Source organism: Tiliqua scincoides, chromosome 15, assembly GCF_035046505.1.
Source record: "Tiliqua scincoides isolate rTilSci1 chromosome 15, rTilSci1.hap2, whole genome shotgun sequence".
In the NCBI taxonomy this organism is placed as follows: domain Eukaryota; kingdom Metazoa; phylum Chordata; class Lepidosauria; order Squamata; family Scincidae; genus Tiliqua; species Tiliqua scincoides.
Window position 1 is genome coordinate 2,395,112 of NC_089835.1, and position 21,992 is coordinate 2,417,103.

General features: G+C 49.9%; 1 protein-coding gene across 1 annotated transcript; it reads right to left on the reverse strand.

Moving 5' to 3' along the window:
- Positions 1-975: 975 nt before the first annotated feature.
- ATL3 (atlastin GTPase 3) lies at positions 976-21,721 on the reverse strand. The gene is made up of 13 exons (XM_066610282.1): positions 21,638-21,721; positions 16,362-16,579; positions 15,990-16,136; positions 14,865-14,969; positions 14,536-14,586; positions 13,945-14,001; positions 12,600-12,692; positions 11,032-11,170; positions 9,773-9,900; positions 8,653-8,709; positions 6,693-6,764; positions 5,022-5,453; positions 976-3,662 (listed from the first exon to the last, which is right to left on the reverse strand). Exons 2-13 carry the CDS (start codon positions 16,566-16,568, stop codon positions 3,576-3,578), a joined length of 1,575 nt encoding a protein of 524 aa, XP_066466379.1. The 5' UTR covers positions 16,569-16,579; positions 21,638-21,721; the 3' UTR covers positions 976-3,575.
- Between the last annotated feature and the right edge of the window lie 271 nt (positions 21,722-21,992).

The window sequence follows — 21,992 nt, forward strand, 5'->3', positions numbered from 1 at the left end:
TTCCATCTGGTTCATTTCAGTGCAATGTAAACAGTTAGGCCAGTTTCTCAAATTGTGGGTCGGGACCCACTAGGTGGGTCAAAACCAATTTTAGCTGGGTCACACAGCAGCAGCAAGCTCAGCTGCCACTGAAAATACAGAGCTGAAAATGCAGAGCTGCAGAAGAGGGAGGGCTCCTGGTGGGAGACATTGCTTCTACACTGACCCCGAGCTGTCTCATCAGCACAAAGTCTTTCTTTGAATTTTTTTAGTGGGTCATCTCAAGAACCTGTCATGGCTACAGAAGGCCACCTTTCCCACCTTCCAGGTTCTCACAGTTCAGTCCCTTAAGAATCCAAGTGTCTTGAGTGCCAGCGCTCACTTCCAAGATGGTAGCCAGCAAGTTGCAGAACAAGGAGCTTTGTGGCATTAAATGCAGACAAGAGGGAGCAGGTGGCAGGCTGGCTCACCCATGAGGCCAACTGAAACAGACACCTCAGGCAGTTTGGTGCCCTCTTGCCTTCACTGCTGCTTTCTCCCTAGATTGGATTGGAAGAGGAGGATGCAGCAGGAGAGGACATGCTAAGGGGAGTAGTGCACTACAGCATCACTCAAGCCCACAGCTTTCCTCTCCTTCACACTTCCTCTTCCTTCACTCCAACCCCCCCCCCCATCTATTCCAATCCAGGGAATGGGAAGAAGAGGCCGGCACATTGTCAGGTAAGGGGGAGGCAGGATTTTGGCAAGCCACCTCAGAGGTTGGGAGGTCTCAGGGCAGGGGTTGTGGGTGTAGGAACACAAACTGGGGGGGGAAGGAAAACCGAAACATGTGGCCAAATGATTGTGACCTGCTCTAAGGACAAGATCACATTTCTAGGGAAAGCAGGACAGCCAGTCCCAATGGGGCAAAACTGAACTCATTGAGCTGCCGCCCCATAGAACCCCTCATCCCTCCACCAGGACGTGCTGCACAAACACAAGTCCAAACAGCCACCGTTTCAGTAGCTTGATCTTTATTTTGGCAGTTGCAAAGTGGAATGCAAGTTTCTTTTCTGTTGCGCTTTATATAAATACAACTCCGGCATCTACAACCCCCACAGCATCAGTCCCCAGCCAAGAGTTTTAAACATGTGATTAACAAGGTCACAGAAGGAGAGAAAGAGAAACTGAAAGAGGGTTCTTACTGGGGGGGGGGGAGAGTTCCCAATTGCAGAGAAAAGGTTATGGTACATATATATATATATCTTATCTTATCTTGAAAGAAAAAAATAAACTGGTCCCTGAATTGAGCTGGTTTCTCCAACAAGGGGGAATGACAACATGTGCAAAAGACATTCAGACCCACCAAAAAGCCTCTTATGCTCCAAACCAATTTGTGCTTCAGACTATTTTCAAGGTACATAGGGAGGTGCGTGTTATTACCAGACGCAGCTAATACGGAGTGGCGAGGATAGAGGAGAGTAAAAGGAGGCTGAGGTTGGCAATAGGGATGAGGGAAGAGCACAGTCCTGAGCACCAGACAAATCAGTTTTGCATGCTCCCTGGACATGGGAAGGGGGGCAATCAGAACCCACTTCCTGTTTGCTGGTATCAGCTTATAAAAAGGAGCAGGTGTGGCAGAGAGGCGCAAACAGATCACAGGTCTTGTCCGCATGAGCTCCTTTTCTCAAGGTAAGGACAGCCAGGCGAAACCAGGAAGTGCCCGTCCTGCACACTTCCTGTCCCTCCTTGGTTGACAGGTATGCATGAGTGAGGAGCAGCTGTGGAATGTTATCTGAGAAGTCTTCTTCAGGAGGTTGGGTTCCAAGCCCAAATAGAACAGCCCATGTTCTTTCTCACACACACACACACCCTCTCTCACACACATAGAGTACCTATTCACATGGGCCATAGGAAAAAGGTGCAGGTGGAACCCCTTGCCCTAAATACAAAGTGGAAGCGGAGAGATGAATGCCACTGAAACAGACAGAGCAAGTGGAATGGATGGGAATGCTGTTCAGCTGCACCGTGCCAATCCCAGCTCCCAAGTCTGTTGGTCTTGGAGTAGGATAAGGAATGGACTGTGTGATTCATCCACAGGGGGAAGGCCATGCAAGGGAGGTCAAACTGCAAAGGAGCAGAGGCCATTATAAAGCTATTAAACTGCCTGGGAGAAAACCAGCGATAAAAGGCTAGGGGGTACCAGTGTCCTTGAGTGGCAGAAGATTATTCCTGATTTTGGCAGGATGCAGCGGACATCTTTTGGAGGAAGGAAGGGCAGATCCAAACAAGGACAATCTGTTCTTTGACCAGACATTATCTGCCATCAGGTTAAAAAACCCCAACCGCTACTGACTGGATTTTGCAACAGTAAATTTTGGTCCATTGCGGAGAGACGAGGCTGGGCTTGGAATGGGACACTTTGGGCAAAACAGAGAAGAAGCTGCCTCCAGCCCGCCCCATAAGTAAGGCTGGAAGGTTAGCAGGTTGACCAGTTCTGCCTTCCAGAAGAAGAGGGGACAGAGCTCATGGCTTTGGCTCTCAGTAGACCTCCACAATCTGGAGCCTCCCAGGCCAAATACAGCCCCCAGCTGTGCAGTGTGGACCCTTCACCCACCCCATTTTTGGGGAGCAGAGTAAAAGGAGAGCACAGGTTGGCCATCCCAACTGGCTGCGTTGGAGTCTCTGGGGTCCCAGATCGTGAAGGCCTGAAACAGGTGCATTCACGCACTCTTGGATCACATCTGAGTGCAGCCAGGAAGCCGGCTTCCAAAGAGATGGGAACGCAGTGCGTAACCATTCAACCACCTGCCCATCCTGCTTGTTCCCTTCTAGGCCAGCGTAGGAGTCCAAACCGCCTGCACCCGCTGCATGGGATGGGAATGAGCCAGATACACACCAAAGTCGCCCCCGTGCCCAAGAACGAAAACTAAGAAAGCCAAGACTGGGAGTCAGGCAAGAGCCACAGGCGGCAAATTAAATCACCGCTGTTCTTCAACATGAACTGAGGAAGAGGTTTCTAAGGCAAGAAGTGGAGAAGGAAGAGGGACATTGCCCCTCCGGGAGCAGGGGGCATGAGACAGAGCACTGTCCCGGATCCACAAAGGCACACGGAAAGGCTTGAGGAATGCAGGCGTTTACGGAGCAACTTCTTGCGGGTCAACCAGCCGCTCCTCAGCCCCTTGCGGTGTCCTCGACACGGGCAAGTTCCAAAAGAAGGAGACGAGGCTGGCAGCCGGAAGCAGGCACTTCAAGGACTGCCGTCAGAACTGGCAGAGGACGGATCTAGTTGCCATGGAGGTATCCCCCGAAAAGGTAGGAAAGGAGAACGGTTCGTGGCTTGTCGCGAGAAAGGCACTTGCTGGAGCAGAAATAACCTTAAAGCTGACATTTCAACTTCCTCTGTTAAAGTGCAGAAAATAAGAAGCGAGAGGAGCAAACGCAAATGGGGGGGGGGTGTTCTGAAAAATAAAAAGGAAGAGGGGAAACAAATTATATCTCCAATGCTGGAGGCTTCGGTGTCCCCTCTCTAGAAGCCCTGCGAGCGAATCGTGGAGTTGCGAGCTGTGGCAAGACGTCCGCTTCGGCCACAGTTCGGAGCGTCGCACACCAAGGCCTCATTGGCTCTTCTTGTCACTGGAAGTGGTCCCAGGCGAAGGGCTGGATCCTGCATACCGGGTGGCCAAGGCATTTCGGGTGGTGGCCTGGACACAGGAGGGAAAGGAGAGATGGAAAAAGACATTGTGAAGCCCCGCTGCAACAGGCCCTAGCCGCATCTAGTCCAGCACCCTGCTTCCCATAGCAACCCATCAGAGCACGCCGATCTGTGGAACTCCATGCCACATGATGTTGAGCAAGGACAAAAGAGGGTTATTACTTTTGGGCTTCCCAGGGAGGACCAGTTGCTGAACTTAGGCCTGATCCAGCAGGGCTCTTCTTATATACGAAAGGGTGTTTCAGTGGCAGAGAGGGTGGCCCTCTCGCCCTTTCCCAAGTCCCCCAAAACAGGCTCCTGTGTGAAATGTGAAGACACCACCTCTCCATTCACACATCCACATCCTGGACTAGACGCCTTTGCAAAGGGGATTGGACAGACTGATGGAGGAAATGTCCTTCACAGATTGATGGAGGGAAATGTCCATCACAGGCTACAAACAGCCTGTTTGTATGTGCAGCCTCCTGGTTCTAGAAGTAGGCTACCTCAGATTGTCAGAGGCAAGGGAGTGGGCAACAGGTTTCTTGCCCTTGGGGCAGCTGGTGTGCCACTATGAGATACAGGAAGCTGGACTGCCTAGGCCCTTGGCCTGATCCAGTAGGGCTCTTTTAGATGCCTCCAGAAAAGAAATCTCTTCGCCTGTGTCTCCCCTGCAACTGGTACCCCAAGGGTTGCTGCTCAGAGGTTCTGTCACCAAGTTTTGCATTGCCCAACGCGAGAGCTCATTGTGTCCATGCCCATAACAGACCTTCTCCCACACCAGACTGTACAGAATTACAATATCATACGCACAAGCTCAATGACGTGGCATCACTAGGGTTGGTGTAACCCCCCCCCCCCAATTCACTTTATTGGAATAGATAACAGTCCAGGTCACCCAACTAACCAACCCAAAACCAGCAATGACACTCACACTTTTGAGTAAGAGTTCCAGTATTAGTCCTGATACATGGAAGTGACAGCTGACTCATACTCGCACCTCACTGGTTCCATGCTGTGTCACTACACCAGCTCATTGGCTCTTGGAACAATCAGTCTCATTGGTCAGTTTTAAGTTAAGGAAATCCACTTCTTGTTACACAAGGCAGTTGTGACTTCCTTTTCTGTTTTTATAGCTATAACTTTTGATACAATACAGATATTTCAATGTGGTTTGTTTTGTTGCATTCTGCATCAAATTACCCATTGGATAATATGTAATGTAATGTCTTGTTCAAAAACCGCAAGAATTCACAATTTTGGCCAGTACGATGTCACCCCCCACAATGACACCCAGTGCGGTTCGCACCCCCCCTAGCAACGCCGCTGCTGCAACTGAACCTGGGAGGCACCACATGCTTACACGCACCTTCTGCAGAAGGAACTGGGCCGTGCGGTCGATGACGATGCCCACCTCACGGTACTGGCCCGAGTAGCGGATGTAGCCCCAGGCCAGGAGGGTGATGAGCAGAAAACCCACCACCAAGCTGCACAGCTGGGAGGCGACTTCGAGGCCGGCATAGCCCATGATGCCGGAACCCAGATAGAGCGACATGATGAAGCTGAAGATGATGGCAGGGGTCCGGAAGGTGTTGAAGATGTTCTTGCTCTGGTTGTGCTTGGCAAAGTCCTCAAAGAGCTCGCCAATCTCCTTCCGCAGCTTGTCCTCGTAGCGCTGGCTGAACTCCTTGCCCCCCATTTTCTTGATGCGCTGGAAGTGCTGCACAGCCAGCGCGCTCTCCTCACTGTGCTTCATCTGCAGCAGTTCCTGGGCCACAAACGGCTTGTCCCCACCGCAGATCTGGGGGGGGGGGGGGAGAGGAAGAGGAAAGAACACATGTTTATGGAAGGGAGGAGAGAAGGAGAACTTTTTTCTTCCCTTTTCTAAGATTTCTGAATGGCTAAACATCCAAAATCATCCGGGAAATCCCAGGTTCAAACCTTACCTTTGCCATGAACTTCCCAGGCAGCCTTTAACATGACACTTAATCCCACACTAAGGATTCATTACTCTCTCAGCCTCCCCCAACTGCCCTAACACAAGCCTACCTAAGTGGTTTCCAAACTTTTGAGTGCCGCAGCCCATCTTGTGCTCCACAGAGGGTCACAACCCTCAATAGTGCGCCAAAAAGACTGCTGCTTCTGGGTTGTGCCAGCCCTCAATCATTGGCCTCCGCAAACTTCCGAATGCCTCCTGGACATGATAGGAAGCAAACCAGAAGTCACTTCCGCAAATCAGAAATAGCTCCCACATCCGGGAGGCATTCTGAGACCCGTGGAGGCTAATGGAGTGGAGCACAGGCTGGCGTGACCTGGAAGCAGATGCCAGGGAATCCTAGTAAGGCTTTTTGGTGCAGCATTGGGTTGTGATGTACCGCACTCCGAGTTGTGACTCACAGTTTGGGGGTCGCTGGCCTACTTTATAAGACTGTTGTGAAGAGTACCAATCACAGCAAGTGAAGCGCTTTGCATAGATAGGAGAGTGCCTTAAACCACAGTAGGGTGGGTGGTATTTGGCCATGTTGCCAGGCTAACCACATGACAATGCCCTGTCTTGCTCAACTCTGCTGGAAGCAGAGACGCCTGGGGTGATGGCGCACCGGTGGGCAAGATACAGCTGGCCCTTCAAAAAAAGAGGCACAGTTTGGGCAAGGAGGGGACAGAGCAAGCCATCTACTCCTGTGCACAGTGGCCAACACTAGTGGCAAAAGTGGGATTAACTAACGTGGTACCCTACGAAACGTGGGACTTGGAAATAAAACAAAGGGCTTACAAGCCCAGATCCAAGATGCCACTTCTAGTTCACTCATGAGACTTCTAGGGTGAGCCCCAGAAGGTAGGGGGCAGATTTCCTGAACTTGGTTCCCCTAAACAACCAGGGCTTCCCTGCTCATGACTAGCACCTTGAATCAAGCCCAGAATAGAACTGCAGGGAATCCAGTCCACACTTTTGCAACGGTGGTGCGCAAAGGGAGAAATTGCCCACCTATGCAGCGCAAACACCCCTGCCCCCTCCCCACCTCCATATTTCCCATCTCACCTTCTCCATGTTGGTGTAATAGAGATCCTTTGCCGAAGCAACGGCTGTCAGGTTGTTGGCTTCAGCGGTAGCCTGGGAGAAGAAGAGAAGCATGATGTTCACATGTGCCAGTTGCAATGGGGGCCCTCCTGGGGCACTTTCCACTAGCAGGTCTCAGCATAGTTTAACTTCTGACAGAGCCAAGGGGCACCTTGGACACTGTGGGTCTACTTTTCTCGATTACTGGGTTGGGGGGAGGCCAAGAGGGAGCCCCAAACCGCCCCCTCCCCAACCACCCTTCTTTGCATCCCTTTTGGGGCCACTCTCCACCAAGCTGCCCACCTGTTTTCCTCCCAGAAGCCTACGGGAACAATGACATCAGCTGCTCTAACAAGGGAGGCCCAAAGAGGGAAAGAGAGTGTGCTGGGAGGAGGGTGGCCACACCCAACCGGCTCTGCCCAAACCCCCAACATTGAGAGGGGCAGGTGCGACCCCTTCAAGAAGGGATGAAGAAGGAAGGGGCACATTGTCCCATCTCAGCCTTGTACAGGGTGCTAACAATGGGTGGCACCGAAACAGAGCCCCAGCTATCACTAATATAAGAACATCAGAAGAGCCCCACTGGATCAGGCCAAACTAGTCCAGCCTCCTACATCTCAGTGGCTCACCAGATGCCTCAGGGAGCACTCAAGACCACAAGAGAAGTGCCTCCTGATGCCCTCCTTCGCACCTGGCATTCAGGGGTAGCCTACTTCCAAAACCTATATACCATCATGGCTTGTAACATGGGGACTTTTCCTCCCATCAATCTGTCCAATCCCCTTTGAAAGGCTTCTAGGGGAGGGGCCATCACCACATCCTGTGACAAGGAGTTCCATAGATTAATTACACACTGGGTATAGAATGCTTTCTGAACTCTGAACTCCTGCACGTTTCCTGAAATCAACTACCCCTTCTTGGGCTTCACCCCACTGCTGCCGAGTGAGAATCTTGAAAGAGGCAGCCTCTAGGCCCAGAGCTGAGCACCTGCACAGTCTCTCAATTGCTTCTTACACAATTGCTGGCAGCTGACGTAGGGAACACAAGAGGCTCCTGACACAGGGTCTCACCCTCAAGGGACAGTCTGGCTTATGCAGTGGGGGTTGGATTTCCAGGGATTGGAGCCTAGATCCTGCACTTTGGCAGTTGGAATTGCCATCACAGATCTGACTGGCCTGCCTGCAAGTCCTGGACTTGAGATCTCACTTGAGAATAGGACACGGACACACCTATCAGCTCCTCAAACTTCATGGAATGGCAGTGGGGTTCAAGGGTTTAGCATGTGCTTCAGTTGGAGGAGGACAAATGTTCTATCCCCAGGTAGGGCTGAGAAAAACCCCTCTGTATAACCCTGGAGTGACGCTGCCAGCCAGGGGTGACGATACTGAGATGAACAGATCAAAGATCTGACTCAACAAGTAGCAGCTTCCTATCTTTTAAAGCGGGGGTGTCCAAACTTTTTGGCAGGAGGGCCACATCATCTCTCTGACAGTGTCCAGGGCCAGGAATAAAAAAGAATTAACTTACACTTCAAATTTGAATAAATTTACATACATTTACATAAATGAATATATTAGAGATGGAACTTATATGAATGAATGACAATGTTGCAGTAACTCAAAGTCTATAAAAGGCCTTACACAAAGCAAGACTGGCCTTTCCCTTTGCTGCTGCTGCATCACAGATGTGAAACATCAAGCAGTGGAGGGAGCCCTCGTCCCACAGCTAACGGGAGAGGTCAAACAGTTGCCCTCACACTGAGAGCAGTTACTTTGGGCCAGCATGGACTCCAGCGAGTCTCTGGAGGGCCAGAGGCTCATTGGAGACTGGGGGCTCCTGCGGGCTGGATTGGAAGTCCCTGAGTTGGGCCCCTGGGTTGAGGTTTGGGCACCCCTGTTTTAAAGAACCAGCAACAAGACTTTTCACGTCTCTGAAAGCTCACCTGCAACATGGACTTAGGATGAGGCAAGGTTTCCCCCTGGTAGATCTTTATGTAAGCCTGAAAAAAGAAGCATTCATCGTTTGGAACATCTTTTTCTACAAGATGATCTCAACCCAGAACACAGAACAAAAGGAATGGGAAGAAAAGTTCTTTGTTGCAGGGAAGATGCCAGCCACTGGAAACAGGGGCAATACGGACAGGACCGGAGAACAAGACCTACGTGAAAAGGTGGCAAACGTGGCATGTTTGGCCCGAAGAAGAGGCCGAGAGAGGACATGAGAGCAATCTTCAAATACCTGAAGGGCTGTCAAACGGGAGAAGGAACAGATGAGTTCTCAGTCGCCTCTGAGAGCAGAACTAAATCACATGGATAAAACTACAGGAGAGGAGATTTTGGCTGGACATCAGGAAGACATTATAGATGGCCAGGGTGGTCTGGCCGTGGAACAGCTTGCCGAGGGAGGTGGTGGCTTCTGCCTCACTGGAGACCTTCAAGCAGAGGCTTGACAAGCACCTGCTGGAGATGCTCTGGGAGGATTTCCTGCTTCAAATGGGGGTTGGACTAGGTGATCTTGTAGATCCCTTCCTATTCTATGATTCAGGGGACAAAACAAGCTCTCAATATAAGAGAACCATCACTTTAAAATGGCAGTTTTGCCCAATGAGCAGGAGGCAACACAACTTATCAGCGAAGTCCACTTACAAAACCTGCTTTTTATCAATGACCCCTACAATTTATCAGCACCACCTCCACCCAGTGTTTGCACGAGTGCACAGAGTGCTCCCCAGTTACTATGAGGATGGAGTTCTTACAGAAATCCTGTAAAGTAAGTATCATTACCCCCATACTGATGGGGAAGACCGAGGCTGAGAGGCCTTGCCTTGAGCCCCATCTAGTGAGTTTACAGCAGAGGCAAAGCATGTCCCAGTTCACGGCGCAGTGAGTATTATCCCCGTACTACAGATGGGGAAGACTGAGGCTGAGAGGAAGTGGCTCTTCAAGGCAGAGGTAAGAGTCAGACCAGGAAAGTCCCGATTCACAGCTCAGCTGGTTTCAAGAAGGGGATTCTTCCCACCCAGCCTTGGGAGCAAATCTCCTGAAGAAATAAAAACGGTGTACCCTGAAGTACTCCAGCAAGCCCCGACAGGACACTTTCGACCCGTTGATCTCCTTCTCCAAAAGTTGCCCAGAGTCCAGTACAAACGGGATGAACTGCAGGAGCTGATCTTTGAATTCATCTGCAATATCTGAAATGGAAAAAGGAGAACAGGCAGGGGGGAGAGAGACAGTGAGAGAAGAGATGGAGACTGCAGGGTGGGGAAAACAGCCAGGATGGTATTGTGGTTCGGGAGTTGGACTTAGACCTGGAAGATCCAGGTTCAAATCCCTGCTCAGCCAGGAAGCTTCCTGGGTGCCCTTGGGCCATTTGCCACCTCTCAGCCGCACCTACTTCACAGGGTTGTTGTAATGATATAATGCCTCCCCTCCTTGAGGTCCTTGGAGGAAGGGCGGAATAAAAATGTGAAAAATAAAAAAAAATTTAAAAAGCATTTTAAGGCCAAACCTCCAGCATAATCTGCATGTTGCACACACAGAATGCATTTCTGGGTGTACAAATCAAGCTCTCCGAGAACATTCATTTTAAAATTGCGGGGAAAGATGCCCCACCTGAACACACAGGAGTATACACAGCTGTATACTATACTAAGTGAGATAATTGACCAATCCATCCCGTTTCGAGTACAGCTTTGGCAGAGAGATGAAACAAAAACCAGAGATTGCGGCAGCTCATGGAGAAGCCCCTTAGGCTTCCCACTGCTCCTCTACTCCCCCATTAACAATAGTTCCCTTGCACACTCAATGCCCTTCTGAGTTTCTCCCACCCTTGCTCTTCTTCTCAGGCTTGCGAGCCATTACGGAAAAGGATCAGACCTTCGTATGGCACTGAGCACATTGCTGATGCTCAATACAGACTTAGGAAGCCGACAGACAGAGCCTGACCTTTGGCTTAGCTGATTTAGCATTGTTGAGCACTGACTGGTAGCAGCTCTCCGGAGTTTCAGGTTCAGGGGTCTTTCCCACTCCTACCTGGATAGGCTGCCAGGGATTGAACCTGGGACATTCTGCAGGCAAAGCCAGGGGCTCCGTCACCGAACTAGGGGTGCTCCCGATTAACATTTGAAGCTGCTGTACTGAGTCAGACCACTGGTCTGGCAAGGTCAGTGCTGTCCACTCTGGTTGGCGAGAGCTCGTACTCAGCCTAGCTTTAACTCAAAGTGACCCATGGGGAGGAACGGCGGCAGCAAGCTGGAGTCCAAGGAAGAGAGATGCTTTTCGGCAACAGAGTTGGAGTGACCCTTACCTTTCAAGACCCTTACCTCTCGGGCGCCCGTCAAAGTTTGGGCTGGTGGCCACCTTCAGGCCTGGGTGTGGCAGGAGGAAACAGTTGACATTGGTGAAACAGGAGTGGATGTGCTTCCGGACGTTCTGAATCTCCTCATGCTGGTGAGATTTCACCTGGTGGAAGAGGAACCTGTTGGTCATTACACATTATCTGTTCCCCCCCCCCCCCAAAAGCCAGAAAACTTAGCAAAACAGTTGAGACCAACAAACATGACTAAGAATTGGAGAACCAAAGTAAGTGTTTGCATTTGCATCTCCTAGACCAGAGGTCTTCGACGGGTGGGGGTCAGGACCCAGAAGTGGGTCTGTGGTCCAAACTCAGTGGGCTGCAGCCAGCTTGTTTCAAAGGTTCAGCCCGCACAGAGGTAGAACTAGGAGTTCTAGTCGGGGTCAATCTCACTGGGGATTTGAACTTTGGAGAGGTTGCTTTGATCAAATCCCCCAGTCTTCAGTGGGTGCCCGCAGTCTCTCATCCACATGCCTGCCCTTCCTTCCCACCCTCTGCCTTGCCTCCCTTCCTCTTCCTCACGTTCCATCCTTCACACCATCACTATGCCATCCTGGCCTCTCCTCTCCTCCCAGCTGGCCCAGAAGGAAACTCAACACCTTGACTTTTATCACTTTGCTCTTAGCCGTTTTCAGCTACCAGAGTGTGCCATTTAGTGACACTACGACTGACGGACCATGTATATGACAGTCCGTTGTTGGTTTACTGTACATTAATACAAAGGCCATTGAAACTCTTTACCTTTGTGTTGGTGGCGTTATCCATAAGAGGCCCCAGAGGCCTCAGAATGGCATGCAGAAGCTTCCAGAAGCTACTTCCAGTTTTTGGAAAACTACTTCCAGTTTGCTTCTGAAAACCAGAAGTAGCTTCTGAACTTGCCTGTGGGCCATTCTGAGGCCTACAGAGGCCCGTAGAGTGGGTTGTCAGAAAGGACGAGGCCTCCAGCACCACTCAAAAGACTGTATAACAACAAAACTGCTTAATGGTGGGGTTCAAAGGATGTAACCCCATCGTTAAGAGACACATACCTGTATAACTACATTTCAAATTTTGTCCACGTGCTTTCCTCTTTTGTACGATTCCATCCAACTTTCCAAGATATCCCTCAACATTCTTGATGTTTTCTTTGGCTCTGTTCATTTAGGCTTTGCATGTACTCACATGTGTTTATATAGTTCGTTACTTATGTTTTTCATTGGCCAAAATAAATTTGCAGGCTGAATAAGGCTCTGCTTTGACATTCATCCATTTTTGACTTTCATCCACGCTGTGGTCCCTAACCAGACGAACATGCAAGCGATTGCTGTACAGTGACCAGTTGGGATTTAAAGGCAGTCTCGGTTCTTGATAAACCGGAGACTGACGTAATAAGGCTACAAGATACACACACTAAGAGAGCCACAAGACCCAATCATAGCTTAACAGTCAATCTCACCAACAAAGAACTCCACGTGGGCGTTAACTGACTCTGCTCAAGATTCTGCCACAGCCTCCCTGCACCCTGGAGTGTGCCAGCACACCTCCACAGGTGTTTACCTCGAGCCGCTTGTCCAAGAACTTCATGCCGCCATCCAGACCGTAAGGATACTCATAAGGGAAGCTCCAGTCGCGCACCAGGAACATCAGGGTCTGCATGGAAGATGTAGGATGGCAGCGTAAGAGAGCCTCGCTGGCCCAGCACACTGTTTTTCACCACATGCCTTTCTTTCCATCACAAGCTCGCAAGCAGGAGATGAATGCAACGCACCTCAACCACTATTTGGTGGCTGGATCTCTGTAGCAGACTGCCCCTGCACATGAATGCTCTAGGAATTCATCATGGGCTAACAGCCACAGTTAGACCTCCATGATTTAGTCCAGGCTGGGTGACCAAACCACTTCGGCTTATATATGATGTGTGGCTCTCAGAAATCTGTTGACCAAATTCCCTTTTGCAGCACAATTAATACAAAAGGTAAATAAGAAGCATTCAAGCTTGGTAATTATTTATCAGGTATAAATTGAGAGTTCATTGGTTTAAAACATGTTTAATGTTACTAGTGAGTAAATATATTTAAGGATTTAAATGCTTCTTAAACAACGCGGCTCTCAAACATCTGAAGTTTATCATATGTGGCTCTTATGTTAAGTAGGTTCGAGCACCCCTGATTTAGTCTAATCCCTTTCAAAAGAATCTAAGCTCTTGGTCACCACACACTGTCCTGTGGCAGCCAATTCCATAGGTAAATTATGGCTTTTCTTAAGAAGTCCTGAACTACTATCCACCCATTTGAAATTGCCAGCCAATTCATAAGTTCAAGTGTTACATGAGAGAGAGAAATCGCCCCTTTTCTCCACTTCATGCATAATTTTAGAAAACCCTCTGCTGTTGCCCTGTAATTGCTTCCCCCCCCAAAAAAAACTACACAAACACCACACTTGGCTTTCCTATTGCAGGGAAGGTAATCCAAGCCCCTGAACATTTTGGAGGCGAGGAGTTTATCTGCCCTGCGCTAGGTTAACTCGGTTACTTCAAACACAATGAGAAGTTCTGCAAAAAGAGGCACTGATATGGTTAACACTTCAAAGCCAGTGTGCTGCAACATCAGAGTAGGACCAGGGAGGGCCAGATTCAAACCTCCGCTTGGACACAAAGCTCACTGAGTAACCTGTAGGTTAGTCACTCTTGCATAGCTGGAGTCTACCTCACACGCTGTTGTAAGAATAAAATAAGAGGGAGAGAGAAAGAACAGGTGGGCCCAGATGTCTTGAAGGCAGGACTCAAAACATTGCCAGCAAAGCAAAGTAATGTGGGTTTCCTAAGACAAGACTGGCAAGCCTATAGCTGCCAGCCAAAGGAAGGACAAGCTCGGGCTTGTGTGTGTTCCATCTGCTTGCCTACCTGAAAAGGCTTTCGGAAGATCTCATCCATTGCTAGGCGCCCATACTCTGTGAAAAGCTGGGAAAAGAAACACAAGATAAGGATGTCGTTTTAAAGTCAGGGTGCAGGTAACTTTCTGGGGGAGTTTGGGGAAGCCAGAGCCAGGAGAGGGCCACACAGCTGGAAAAAGTCAGGGAGAGAGAAAGAAACAGGGATTGTTACAATTGCTATCTCCATATTGTTCGAATTCGCAGTCATCAAGGACAAGAGCCAAAAGTGTCTTGGTTAGCTCTCCGCAGAGGTGGGCTATCAACCGCACTTTAAAAGTGGCATCAGGGAGAGAAATAGAATTGGGGAAGTCACCCTGGAGACCTGGGGAAGGCTGCAGCTTCATACCAACATCCTTGCAAAAGGCTCAGGTTCAAACCCTGCTAGCATCTCCAGGTTGGGCAGAGCAAAATTCTGGACTAAACTCCTGCAGAAACACAAGGCTGTGGTGGACAGCATTTTGCAGTCAAAAGTGTAGACACAGCCCTGATTATAAATCCACTGTCATTTTCTGTAATTGTCTGCCACTAGAGAGAGGTTGCGTAGGTAATCCTCATCACCTACCTGCAGCTGCTGTAGATCATCCTCTTGGATGTTCTGCGACAAGTTGTAGATCTGGAAAGGAAGGAGAGACAGAAAGAGAATCTCAACAGCCACCCAGAGTCGCCAATTCCAGATTCAAGAGTCCATTATAGCAAAACCTGTGGCATCTAAGACCAACAGATAGATCATGGCTCAGACTTGGTCATCTAATGAGAAACAGCGCCAGTTTCCAGGATGGAGCGCTGACCAACAAGAAGGGTCAGCCCCTCAGTAGCCCCTCAGAAGGCCCCTCAGTATCCAGAGAAAGAACATGGGTCTCTGACGACAGCACTTCAAAACAGGGGACTCACCTGGATGGAACTTGTCATGGTGCTGAGGGCGAAGATGGTGGCGCAGTCCTTAACAGTTGACTGGCTGTCGAAGGCTCCCTGTGTGTCCATCAGCAAGACCGCAACCTGCAAGGACAAGAACATCAGGACCAAAAGAGCTTTCGGGCAAGCGAGAGCCAACCTGCCTTGCCCGTCCTGGACAGCTGAAACACCCAAGCCCAAAACGTATAAAAGTCAGGTCAACCCTGAGGCTCCAAGCCCACCTCTCTAACCACAGCAAACCCTATATACACATAGCAGGAGCACCGGACCGAGAACCAAAAAGAGATAAGTTCAAATTCCGCACTGGTGAACTCAGGCAAGTCCTCCCTGCAGCTGAATGCACCTTGCTGTTCTGTCATTTGATTTTCTCAACCTCACCCCACGGTTGCTGCTGAGCTCCACAGAGAAAGAGCAGGATACAAATGACCTGCACAATAATGAGAATTTTCGGTGGCTGGCACACACTGCACCGAACCAGACTCCCCGACTCTGCCACTCTCCTGCAGAAACACACCAGCTCACTAGCATACAATTCAACCACTCCGAGACCCAGTTTTACATTGTTAACCCATACAGCTATGTTTATTTTTCACCTTTTAATACCATACTTCCTCCAAGGGGCTCACAGGGCAGCGTACATCACTCCTTACAACAACCCTGCAAGGTAGGTGAGGCTGAGAGAGAGTGACTGTTTTCAAGGCTGAACCTGGGTCATCAAGGTCTAAGCCCAACTTCCAAGCCACTACACTACTTTGGCTCTTAGTCTTTTCCTTTTAATCTCTTCCCTCTTTTCTTTCCCATCTGCACAGGACTCTCTGAATGCCAGTCCATCTTTCTATGAATGCTCCCTGCTTCCCTCTGTCTCCACTACACAGCGGACCCTTCAGCAAAACAACCTTTTTCCTCCACTTTCCCATTCCTTGGATCTCCCTGCACCCCCATTGCTCAGTTGTCACCCGTGGATGTGACAAGGCACAGGTTCTCCTCCCTTTTCCACCTGCTCTTTATGAGCAGGTGAGCTGAGGCTTAGTGGGCCTCAGATGTACAGAGGTAGGAACAGAGACAGAAAAAAGGGTATTTGGAAGTCGACCTGCCATCACATACCTTCTTCCCCTCGGGTTTCCTCACAATAAACACCTCGCTCCAGATCTGGATGCCAGTGGTCTCTGGGTCAGAGCCACCACGCCAAGAAAAGCCTGTCAGGGGCTCGTCTTCTTCTCCCAGCCAATCAGTGCTGCGTCTTCTGCCCTTCTGCAGGACGACAGGAAAATAAGGTCTAATGGCGGCACCGCCATCCCCAAGTCAGATGGTCAGCTTCCTCTAACCCAGTGCCGTGGAGCTCCCAATGGGTAAATTAAATTAACCACTTGCCAGGGCTGCTGCGAGGACCAAAGTGGCACACTTTAAAGACAAACTGCTAGGCAAGGAATTAACTATAATTCTTAACTAGTAAAAGGCTGGCAGCAGCGGCCTCACCTGCATGTACATGTAACGCAGCATGAAATCCAAGAGGAACGACTTGCCCTTGCGGAAGGCCCCCGCCACAGACACCACAACCACGTCAAGGTCACGGACAGCATCTTGCAGCAAGACCTGGCTCAGCGCCTTCTCATCCAGCTCAAAGGAGTGGCTCTCCTTGTGCACCAGCACAATCTGCACGGGGCCGGGCCTCTCACTTGCCATGGCATTTCCGTCTGCACAAACCACAGGAGAGAAAGGAGCGCATCTGTGTTTTGTCCTCCTGCGCTTTCACTGTGGCGAGACACCCCAAGGCTATTGGGAAAGGCAGGGTGCACATTTCCCATACCAATCCTTTGGGTTAAACCACTAGGCCCTTTACTACACAGGAATGAAACCTCCAGAACTATAGATAATGATTACAATCATTAGAGTAACAACCCCCTATCCTTCCTGAGCCTTCCCACTTTCCTGCCCTCCTATTGCCTCCCTTATCTTTGAGATGGGAGGCTCCTCATAATTACATAAATAGCCTTTTCTTCCCCCTGGTTGTAATGCAGGGGTGTCAGGCATAAGGCAAACAGGCAGGGTATGGCCCCCTGGAAGCCTTTTTTCCAGCCCTTGTGATAATTGGGCTCTCTGAGCACCCACCATCAGCTGCTCTCAGCTGCTAAGCAATGCCTCAGTAGAAGTGGGCTGCTGAAAGGACGGCCCGTGTGATATCTGGGCTCTCCCATCTTGAAAGTACAACCAAGGTTCACACGTTTTCTCTTTTGCAGTTAGTGAGTTCCTAAGTGAGAACAAAGCGCTTATTTCTGGTCATCATCTGCATAAGGACGGCACTTCCTGCTGAATGACATAACTTCCCACCCTCAGCAGGCACCACGAATGCTCTTCAGCCCAGTATATGAAATGAGTTTGACACCCCTGGTCTAATGTGTGATAACATCGGGGGGGCTACCCACATTCCGATCATTTGGCAACCCCCTGAGCACATGATGCGCACCCAACCACCCATAGGTGATCCAGAGCAAATAAATGACAGCTCCCACTCTCTGCATTTCCTCACCATCCATCTTCGTAACACCAGGCTGGCCATAGAGACAGAAGTGCTCAAGCCTCCAAGGCTCAGGCCCGTCGGGACCACTCCCCACCTGGTGAGGCCAGGCCAGAAACCACTTGGGTGGGCAACTCCTGTGAGACACTACCAGCCACTTTGAAGCAGCATCCAGTAAACTAGGAAGGTTGGTGGAGCAGCGGAGCTTCCTTGGCTTCTGGGCTTTCATCTGCTTCCAAATCAATAAGGGCAAAGGTTCAAAGCCCACTTCCCTGTGGGAAGATGTGCCCCATCGCTGCTGGTCCAGGAGAGAACATTCTGTCACCGTGGCAACAGCAGCCTCTGAGCTGCATTCCAAAGATGGAGAATTGCTCACAATCCTTTGCACCCCTTCTGTGGCCAACTATTAGACACTTGGGGAATCTTGTCTGGAGTCAGCCAGACTGCCCTCAGCCACCCACTCCTGGTTCTGTGCTTTGAACACTGCATGGCAGGTACATGCTCAACAGGTGCAGCTCACCAAGGTTCAAAGCCTGCTGAGCAGCTGCTAAACGCAAAGGAAAGTTTTTGCCTGTTGCATTTCTGCCTGTCACAAAGTTGTTAGAAGGCATAGGGGCCCTACTAAGGGAGACAGCCACAATATCTCAAAAGCAGGGAGAAAACTGGGAGACGTGGCCATTTCACCTCTCCCCTTTTATTGAAAGGTTTTGATCCACAGTCAAACCTGGGACCTTCCACATGCAAAATGGGGGCTCAGCCACTGCACTGTGCCCCCCCCAAATTGCATTTCTGTCAAATGCAGACAGGGATTAATAATTCCACATTTTATCAGCATTGTTTGCTCTAGGTTTAAAAGTAGATTAAGCCACTGTTTTTTTAAACATTCATTAGTGGATCTGTGGTTAATTCCTCGTAAAAGCAGAATTTTCACTTGCTAGCAAGAGATCACTTCCAGCAACGGAGGCCAAATAACTTTCTAGGGGAAATTGCTCTCATTCTCTTTCTGACTATTTAGGCTAAAGATGAACAGGAGGAAGCGAGCAGTTAAAGCCTTTTTGTGGACTAGCAACTTGTGTAGACTTAATCGCCATCAGCATGCAAGTCAGGAAGTCTGCCCAGTTGGATTATACATTGTACACCTGCTCCCGCCCTCCATGTTGTCTGGCCAATGGGTACAAAGGCCCTGGGGGATGACTGTCACTATGACTGGATGACAGGCACTATGGAAATTTATTTTTGCTTACGTAACTGAAAATTGCTAAAAAAAAACCAAAAGCTAAAACTTCCACTTAAACATGTCATGCTCAATTTTTGCTACTTGAAAATTGCAGGGGAGGAGGAAACTAACTCAAATATCCTCCTGAGCTGTTACTACAGTTCTAAAGCTTTTGGCAAGCAATTCATGGAGTTTAGGGTTGCTGTTGTTTTTGACACACACACCCCTAGAAACACAAACTTCCGTGAAAGGAAAAAGGAAAGTTTCAGCACACACCCAGGCCAGCATGTAAAATAATCCACTGCATACCATAAGCCCTGCCAGCCAACCGCTAGCTGCTGTGAGTCAGAGACGGAGACCGCTCCCTGCCTTCCACAACTTGAAATCTGGGCCTGGTTTGCACTCAGCCATTGTGCCAGGAGGAAACCAGAGGCCCCTCCGCTGAATCAGTTTTACTAGTCAACTCCTTGGCTCTATCAAGCAGAAGGCTGCACAAGTGCATACAGGCCCAACTGGGAGCACCATAATCTACCCCCACATGCTTCTAAAAGCTCACAAGCTGGCCACAAAGCCAACGACCTCTTGCCATTTAGCAGAGGTATACTGCTCCTGAACATGGAGGCTCTACTGAGCAGCAATAGGCATCAACAAGCTCTCACAAACTCAACAGCGCTTGCAGCGGCCACCCCATCTTGTGGCAGATGGTTCCACAAGTTAAAGCAATCTTTCCCCAGGCCATCCAATGAGCCACTGTTGAAAGGTATGTTTGTAGAGCTGGCTGGATCTCAAACCCAAGCTAGCAATTAACACTATTAATTAGCAATATGTTGAACTACTGGTTGCAGGCACTGCCTAAAGAATATTGCTGAATCTGGGACAAGGGTCTGTCCAAACTTACCATCCCTTTGTTACATGTATATCTAATGGGCTTCTACCAATCACAGGGTGCATGTTGTTCAGAAAGACCAGACAGCACTGGGGAGAGCAAGACGGCTCCCTGACCCACCTCTCTCATCTGCATTTCTTAAACTACAATAATTTACTCTAAAACGCCAACAAATAATTTTGCAAGGGACTCTGGATAGCAACAGTACAAGCAAAGAGGAAGATTTAGAACGCAATATACTCCAACATGCATACTCCTCTAGCCATCCTTCTTCCCAGAGCTCCAACCCTATACACACAAACCTTCAAGCCATCCCATCCCTATGAGGTCACATCTGCTCCCATCTCTAGAAAGGTCCACCTCTCATCCAGATATCAAGGATGGCCTCAAAGGCCCAGTGCTGTCAAAGAAAACCTCTTCCCTTGATCTCTCCATTCCTATAGGGTGCTCCTTGCACTCTCCTCTATAACTGACCTGTCCCTTTGTTGGGGCACCAACCTCACACCCCAGCCTTGCTAGCTCAATACAGTCTCTGCTACAGAAATCCCTCTAGCACCTGGCACTTTTCTCCACCAGTCTTCTATGAACCAAAAGCTCTCCTCACACAGGCGTCAATGCCCTGCTCCCCACTATGGGGAAAACATCAATTCCCACAAACAGTTCCAAGTTCTCCCCATGGCCATAGGGAGTTCCTTTCATTTTCCATAAGCACCCCACCTCCATATCCAACTTCTATAAATAGTGGTGCTTTTGTATCCAATAAGCTAGATTTACATCTTAAGTCTTACTGAACACAATGGGCTTACTTCTGACTAAAGTAAATAATTACCAAACACCTACATATAGACTATCCATCCTTATAAGAAAGACTCTATAAAGTTCTATGGGACCCAAGCTCGCCCCAGCCTTGTAGGAGGCTCTCTGCATTCTCCCCCATCACACACACACACACACCAAAAAACCACATTATTTTCACCAGCTCCATGCACCTTTCTCACTAGAGCAGCGTTCTTCATCCTTGGGGTTGGGACGCCAATGGGGTCACAAAGCCTCAGTTGTGAGGTTGTGCCAACTTAGAGGAATGAAATAGGTTAAAGGCCACTGGACTAGTGGTCACCAGGTAAAGGGGGCGGCATTCAGGTGCGAGGAGATGGTGTCTCAGTTTCTTAGCAATTGTGCTACAACAGCTTTCACTAGTGCCAGGCTTCATGGGAACTTTTTCTGCTCTCTCTCTAATAAGTATATTTGGTTACAGTGAACAGTGCTGGGAAGGGGTTACAGGAATGGATGGTGATGAAGATGGAGTGGATGGATAGGGTCCTGGGAGGGGAACAGGATCGATGAAGGGGTCCTCAGTCTCCTATTTTATTTATGTATTGGGATTGTGGCACAAAAATGTTGACGACTACTGCTATAAGCACCCATCCTTATAGGAAAGACTCTGTATATTTCTGTGGGACCCAAGCTCCCCACCAGCCTTGTAGGCTCTATGCATTCTCCCCCCCCCCAAGAAACCCCATTCTTTTCACACTCCGTGCACACTTCTCCCTAGAGAGTTCCTGACACAGAATCCCCCTGGCACCCTCTTCCACAAGCCACTCCACTTTTTTTATGGGGACACAGGATTTTGCCACCCTTGCTGGGGTGCGCCATACAGTCCTGGTCCCTGAAATTGTCTCACAACCCACAGCTTGAGAAATACTGCCGTAGGGTCAATACATCTTCCTTGTCAGCTATCAGCATGTCAGTTTTACGACCCACCAAAAATCAGGTTGCAACCCACTGTTGGGTCCTGACCCACCGTTTGGGAACTATGGCCCTGAAGAGTTCCTGACCTGCACGTAGGTCTCCCCATCACTCTCTTCCACAAGCACTCCATCTTTCTAGGGGGAACCAGGCTGCCCCACCCTTGTAGGGGGTGCCACAGAGACCTGATCCCTGCAAGGGGCACCCCCTGCATTCCCAGGTAGAGGCACCTATCTCTCCATGTGGGTCCCAAACGCTTCCCAGCCTGATTATTTCCCCACCACTAGAGGGGGCTGCACGCCCACATTCCCACTCCCTGATGGGGAAAACCCCTCCCCAAGCTGAGCCCCCCCACCTTTGCAAGGGTCCCCCTCCCATGCTGGCATTACCAGTGGGCTCCAGTTTGGCACTGCGCTCAGCTGCTGCCTCCCAGGAACTGGCACCGCCGCACCTCCGTCCCTCCCTACTGCCCGCCCCCGTGCCATCGCACAGCGCGCACAGGCAGAGCAAGAGGCTGGCCATGCGAAGAGGAGAGGGAGGGCTGACGTTTGGAAAGACATGCTGGGAACTGTAGTCCGCCCTGGGGTGGCTGTTCAATCTGACTTGTTTAGGCAGAGACATCACCTGAACTACAACTCCCATGTGCACAAGCGAGGCTGAGCCCGGTGCCGACGGCTTGCTTCTGAGAGAGATGCATTTCGGGAGGTGTAGTTCCACTTGCTGTCTCCCAGTTTGGGAGGGGTA